The 6419-nt window shown below is 38.9% G+C and overlaps 1 protein-coding gene across 1 annotated transcript; it reads left to right on the forward strand.

The window, feature by feature from the left end:
* Positions 1-400: 400 nt before the first annotated feature.
* LOC126077859 (hepatoma-derived growth factor-related protein 3-like) lies at positions 401-1187 on the forward strand. Its single transcript, XM_049887582.1, has one exon. The coding sequence runs from the start codon at positions 502-504 to the stop codon at positions 1036-1038; it is 537 nt and encodes a 178-aa protein (XP_049743539.1). The 5' UTR covers positions 401-501; the 3' UTR covers positions 1039-1187.
* The last annotated feature ends 5232 nt before the right edge of the window (positions 1188-6419 follow it).

Genomic DNA, 6419 nt, shown 5'->3' on the forward strand with positions numbered 1-6419 from the left:
TCATTTTGGGGTATTATATGACTCTTGAGTATCAATGTATTTTTAAGCAGCATTTCCTGACTAATTTCGCTCTGATGGGTCAAATAACATTGAGAAACTGTTTTATCGATTATCTTCCTATACCTTAATTGTCCTGTATAATATTCATTTGTATATTGCTGTGTAAATGGTACTAAAATTTTTTCACCCTGCCCACTTTGTAACTAGAGTCAGTTTATAAACTTTTGGAAGGCAAGGATTGCATCCTCAGTTTCCTTTTTTTCTCTTCTAAGAGAACAACATAGAATGGGCTATTGGTAAGTGCTTAGGACTTCATGGTGAAACAAAAATAAGTTCAAATTTTATTCTTTAAAAATATTTTATTTTGGTATTCTACATTCTACTTTTGTGAGTAGCGTCTGGAGTCTTAAAAGCTTGTGAGTGGTCAATCGGCCTGCGGGGCGGGCGGCCTCCCGGTATCTTCGGTGGTGACCGAGGGCGACCGAGAACGGGAGCGGCGGGATGGCGCATCGGCGGCCCTGCGAGTACAAGGCGGGCGACCTGGTCTTTGCCGAGATGAAGGGCTACCTGCACTGGCCGGCCCGGACTGATGAACTCCTAGAAGGAGCTGTGAAGCCTCCGGCAGGTAAGTATCCTATCTTCTTTTTTGGCACCCAGGAACCTGCATTTCTAGGTCCCAAAGACCTTTTTCCATATAAGGAATACAAAGACGACTTTGGAAAGTCAAACAAACGGAAAGGATTTAATGAAGGATTGTGGGAAATAGGAAATAACCCAGGAGTAAAGTTTACTGGATACCAGGCAATTCAGCAACAGAGCTCTTCGGAAGCTGAGGGAGTAGGTGGAAATACTGCAGATGCGAGCAGTGAAGGTGACAGAGTAGAAGAGGATGGAAATGGCAAAAGAAAGAATGAAAAAGCAGGCTCAAAATGGAAAAAATCATACACTTCAAAGAAATCCTCTGAACAATCCTGGAAATCTCCAGGGGATGAAGATGACAAGGACTGCAAAGAAGAGGAAAACAAAAAGCAGCTCTGAGGGTGGAGATGCCAGCAATGACGCACGAAACAGAGCTTCAGACTTGCCGAAAACCAGCGAAGGGACTTAACTACCATAAAGAATGCTGCCTGTTAAGAGAAACCACAAGGAGGTTGTATACGTCTGGTTGTCTAATATTCTTGGGTTTGATGTGAACCAAGACAGGCATTGTTGTCATTGACAGACCCCAGTTTTTATGTACGTTATTCACATTGCTCTCCGTTTTTTTGAAAAAAAAAAAAAAAGACATTTTAGCCTTTTTTAAGGTTATCAATTTAATTTAATATTATTTGGTTGCATGAAGTTGCCCTTAACCACTACGGATGATGAAGATTTATGCACAGACTTATACACGTCTAGGATCCTTTTATTAAGGCAGTTATGCTCATCATACCCCTGCCTTTACCCCACCATGGCCAAACAGCTCAATATAAATTGTCGTTTCTAAATCATCGCTCAGTGCTTAAGGGTGGGATTTCCTCTCTGTGACAGAACCAACCCAGGAATTAATTCCTAGATGCATAATGTTGGTATATTGAAGATGAAATGAAAATCGTCCTTCAGTTTCGAGGCCATGTATGTGTAAAGTTTGACCATATTGTAAAATACCTATTCCGTATTAGAAATAGCTAGTTGAGAGTTTATGCTTCTCACAACTCATGTTGTTATGTACACAAACTCAGTTTCTGTGTGTGAAGTTAGTGAGGCTTTTTGTGTCACTCCACAATAAAGGCAATGAGTTATTGTTCCCAATGCCAAAACAATTTGAGCTAATAACTCAAGGTGGATTCTTTCCATTTCAAAGCTGGAATCGGCAGCAGCCCTATAGGAACCCAGACAAAGCAATGACTTTCAAATGTAAACTTTTAAAATGAACTGTCATTTTCTTTTGCAACTAGAGTTAGGATAGTTAGTATTCATTTCACAAACCTTTATTATGTGTACATTATTGTTGCTATTGTGATCATAGAGAATTTTATTTATTTTTATGCCAGCTTATATTGTGAGAACACATTTAGTCAGTTTGGGTTTTATCAGTCCTGTTCTGCTTGTCCTTGGAACATCTTTTGCATATTCGAGGCTTGTAGTTGAAAGTTTACTGCAAAATAAATAAATAAAAATAAAAAAATGTATTGTTTTTACAGAGTAAATTTATTGGAATGTGTATTGGGAGTAAGATCTGAGGCTGTAAGCAACAAAGTTAGTGTAATTTGGCTTCATATATGTAATAACGTGAGGTATTAATGTAACGCATACGTTAAAGCAAAAGTTGTTAACAGCAAGTTGACAATAGAATTCAAGTGCAGGTGAGGGTTTTCTTTTACTTTCTTTTTTTTTAGGTTTTTTGAAAACACTGGGGAGAAATGGCAGTGTGATTTGCATAGACATTCAAATAATCTCTACTAGCTCAGTGAACCCTAAATTCACACTTAACATTATCCATGCATTGATCATGCACCCCATTTTCTTTGATTTTTATGTTGATGAACAGCTCAATAAGTAACATGAAGAGAAAACGTGAGAGTGCTGAAGCCGAGGGCCATCAATGACGATGGTGGCGATGTTGATGATGGCAGCCGGGGCCATGAAAGCACCGGTCCACTTTCCGCTCTGGCACACTGACTGAGGTGGAGGCTCTATTTTTAGTTTTCCTCATCTAGTGATAGGATTTTCTCTGTTATACTCACACACGATGCCAAATATGAAAAGTTGGTAAAAGGACAGTAAGGATGCCAATACCAATATCACAAGTCAGTAATTTAGAGAGAAAGAACATGAAGTAATGCTTTTATTCAACTTTTTCATCTGCCTTTGTTTTTATGAAGAACTCTGGTTTGTAGCTACACCGATAGGCCAAATGCTGAGGAAGAATTCTGTATGCCGTGTTTAATACAAAGAAAAAAAATTTCGCTTCTTCAGAGACTCTGTAGACATAAGCAGTTCTAGCATGAAGAGAAGCACCAGTGTGGGAAAACTGAGCCTGTTGCATAAAACAGAAATGGGTAAGCACGAAATCTGTGTTCAGATGGATACACAGCGAGTTATGAGTGGATCAGTCAGGCTGTGTTCGTGCGCCCTCAGGATCAGCCTCACCTGTAGGCAAAGTACTTTCAAGCAATCCAAAGTAATATTTCAGTGAACTTAGGGCCATTCTTGATATAACTGTTCAAATAAATTATACCTTCTTTTTTTTTTTTAGTGTGGCTTGACTATGCCATCTGCGTTTTTTTTAACCATTCCAGTGCCCTGTACTAAATGTTACCAAAACCAGTTGCCGTGGAGTTGATGTCGACCATGGTGACCCCATGTGTGTTAGAGCAGAACTGTGCTCCATAGGGTTTTCAGCGGCTGGTTTTCCAGTAGATCACCAGGTCTTTCTTCGAAGTGCCTCCGGATGAACCTGAACCTCCAACCTTTCGGTTAGCAGCCGAGCATATTAACCATTTGAACTACCCAGGGACTCCATACATTAGTGGCTCAATTAAACAAACAAACAAAAAATCTGAATAAAATCTCAAAAAAATTCTTTTTCTGATTTGCATTCTGGAGATTCTACATAGGGACGTAGTTGAGCCTTACGTTTATGTTTCAATAAAAATGTAGAAAATACAGAGCTTGGAAAGCTGAAATACTTTTAGCACAATGAACTAAAGAGAAGCACCCAGGACCTTGGCGTCTATTTATCAGTCTTTCACCTGCTTCTTAGAGCAATAGCGCAAAGCCTTCATGTTATGTATTTTTGTTTGTTTATTCATGTATTTTTTTTTAATTCAACTTAAAAAAAATACCAAGGATTGTTTTGTAAGATAAATTTGTTACTGACTTGGGGAGGAGGACAAGGTATGTTTGCTCTTTATAAAATGCTAAAGTACCTGCAGGCAACCTTTTCAAATCAAATTATAATTTATTTAGAAGTATGGCTTGTCAGCATAACCTGAATTTTCTAAATGAAAAGGCAAGAGCCTCCCTCTGTACTTGGTCAGAACACACATTCCAAATGTGCCAGTTGGTCTTTTTTAAATACTTTTCATATAAGCACAGAGGAAACTGCAGTAGAAATGGTAACAGTGGCCACACGCAGGATTAAACAGTCCTGTGTCATTACAAAATGCAACCCTGGGGTCTGCATTTTCATATCTTGCTGAAATTCAAGACGTACATGAACAAAGAATTGGGAACGTAAATGTAATAAGGGGTAAGTTATCAGTCCATCAGGATCAGAGTGAAGAGACCAAAAATATTGCAATCTAGAGGAAGCACAGAAGTAACAAAAATGAAGATGTAAATAATTTGCTTTAAATACATAACATTTCCTTCCGTATGAAATCGATTTATTCTTCTGTTAACAGATAAATGTGTGACTTACCACTTAACTTTACTATGAAAAGAAAAGGACAAGCTTTTATAAGAGCCATCTTTATGAATTTTTGTCAGTGGCAGATATTTTACCAAGCTGTATTTTTACAAATTACTGATACGTTCTGGAGACCTGTGGTACTTTTTTGCTACTCTCTAGAGATAGAAGTTACAAATTAATATGACATGTTGCCAAGGACAAACACCACCTCTGAGTTGTGATCTATGAGGCTCTGAGAGGCCTCTGCCCTCAGAAACACCTCCTCCAGGGCAGATGCCCAGACAGAACCCAGCAAATGTTACTAAGCATTTGCATCTCTGGGGTATGAGGACAAAAGACCTTGAGAGCAAAGGGCACTTGAGGGGCTGCCTTGGGGAGCTACTGTGGTGGACCTTCTAGGAACACTGAAAAGGAGATTTGCCCCTGTTACTATTTTTTCCTAGGGCCTTTTTAGAATAACAGAGTTTGCCTAAAAATACATGCAAACTTTTTCTTCTAGACTAAAGGCCAGATCTGAACCCTAGTTTTCAGACATTGGGGTTTGGTGGCTCTATCTTTATAGATGGTTGTACACATTGCAAAATCACCAAATTTGGGGAAATGCCAGCCATACTTCAAGAGAATAAGTAGTAAGGTCAACTGTGCCTGCTTACATAGAGAAACCTGTTAAAAAGCCAGTGTGATTCCATAGACTCTTTTCCTGCACTAACGAGCGCAGTTAGTACCTCATTTTTATGAATTGCAAACTCATGGTAACATTAAAAAAGGGTTCTTGTCCACAGGTTAGATTGTAAGCCCATTGGGCAGGTACTGTGTCTGATGTTGTGTGTGGCGCCTACCATGTTGTTAGAGCTCAATAAATGTTCAACAGTAAAAAAAAAAAAAAAAAAGGCCTGTGGGTAACCATCTAAGATATCCTGCTCATCTCACCCTGTCTGGATCAAGGGAGAATGAAGAAAACCAAAGACACAAGGGAAAGATGAGTCCAAAGGACTAACAGATCACAACTACCACAGGCTCCATCAGACTGAGTCTAGCACAACTAGATGGTACCCAGCTACCACCACTGACTGCTCTGACAGGGATCACAATACAGGGTCCCGGACAGAGCTGGAGAAAAATGTAGAACACAATTCTAATTCAAAGAAAAAAGACCAGATTTACTGGCCTAACAGAGATTGTAGAAACCCTGAAGGTATAGCCCCTGGACACCCTTTTAGCTCAGTAATGAAGTCAGTCCTGAGTTTTACCCTTCAGTCAATGGTCAGAAAGGCCCATAAAACAAAACAAGACTAAAAGGGTACACCAGCCCAGGGGCAAGGACTAGAAGGCAGGAGAGGACAGGAAAACTGGTAATAGGGAACCCAAGGTCAAGAAGGAGAGTGTTGACATGTTGTGGGGTTGTTAACCAATGTCACAAAACAATATGTATACTAATTGTTTAGTGAGATGCTAGTTTGTTCTGTAAACCTCCATCTAAAGTATAATAATGAAAATAAATAAATAAATATTTTAGTTTGGAAAGAACAAATCACGTTCAAAGTCAGAGAGTCTTTCTACCAGGTTAAGTACTCAATGACATTAGGTAGATACTTTTAAAGAAATGCATAGTCAGGTTGTAGCAATTATCTTTGCATGTAGGAATATGCTTGTAACAAATACAAGGAAATTCTTTATGTGGTAATTCTTAGATGTAATGAAGTTCTAAGCACACAGGCATTGATCATAGAAAAACATTGTATATCCAATTAAAAACATGCTAAACAATGTGCTATGCTCATTATCTTGCTGAGAAAAATGGAATCCAGAAAGCTGTTATTTCAGTTCTAAGAGGTTATTTTTGTTGTTGTTGTCTAATCAAGTACTAACGAGGAGAGATGCACCTTATAACAGGAGAGCCAATTTATCTGACACCAAGACTGCACAGGCAGTTAGCCTTGGATGATTATTCTTAGAATCAGGTTAGCCTATTTCCAATTAAACCATATTTCCTGTTGTTAAAGTGGTTACAATAGGCACAAAT

The sequence above is a fragment of the Elephas maximus genome, chromosome 6 (assembly GCF_024166365.1).
Source record: "Elephas maximus indicus isolate mEleMax1 chromosome 6, mEleMax1 primary haplotype, whole genome shotgun sequence".
In the NCBI taxonomy this organism is placed as follows: domain Eukaryota; kingdom Metazoa; phylum Chordata; class Mammalia; order Proboscidea; family Elephantidae; genus Elephas; species Elephas maximus.

Excerpts from the sequence above, each read along its gene's own strand:
- LOC126077859 (XM_049887582.1), top strand. The coding sequence starts at position 502 with ATGGCGCATCGGCGGCCCTGCGAGTACAAGGCGGGCGACCTGGTCTTT.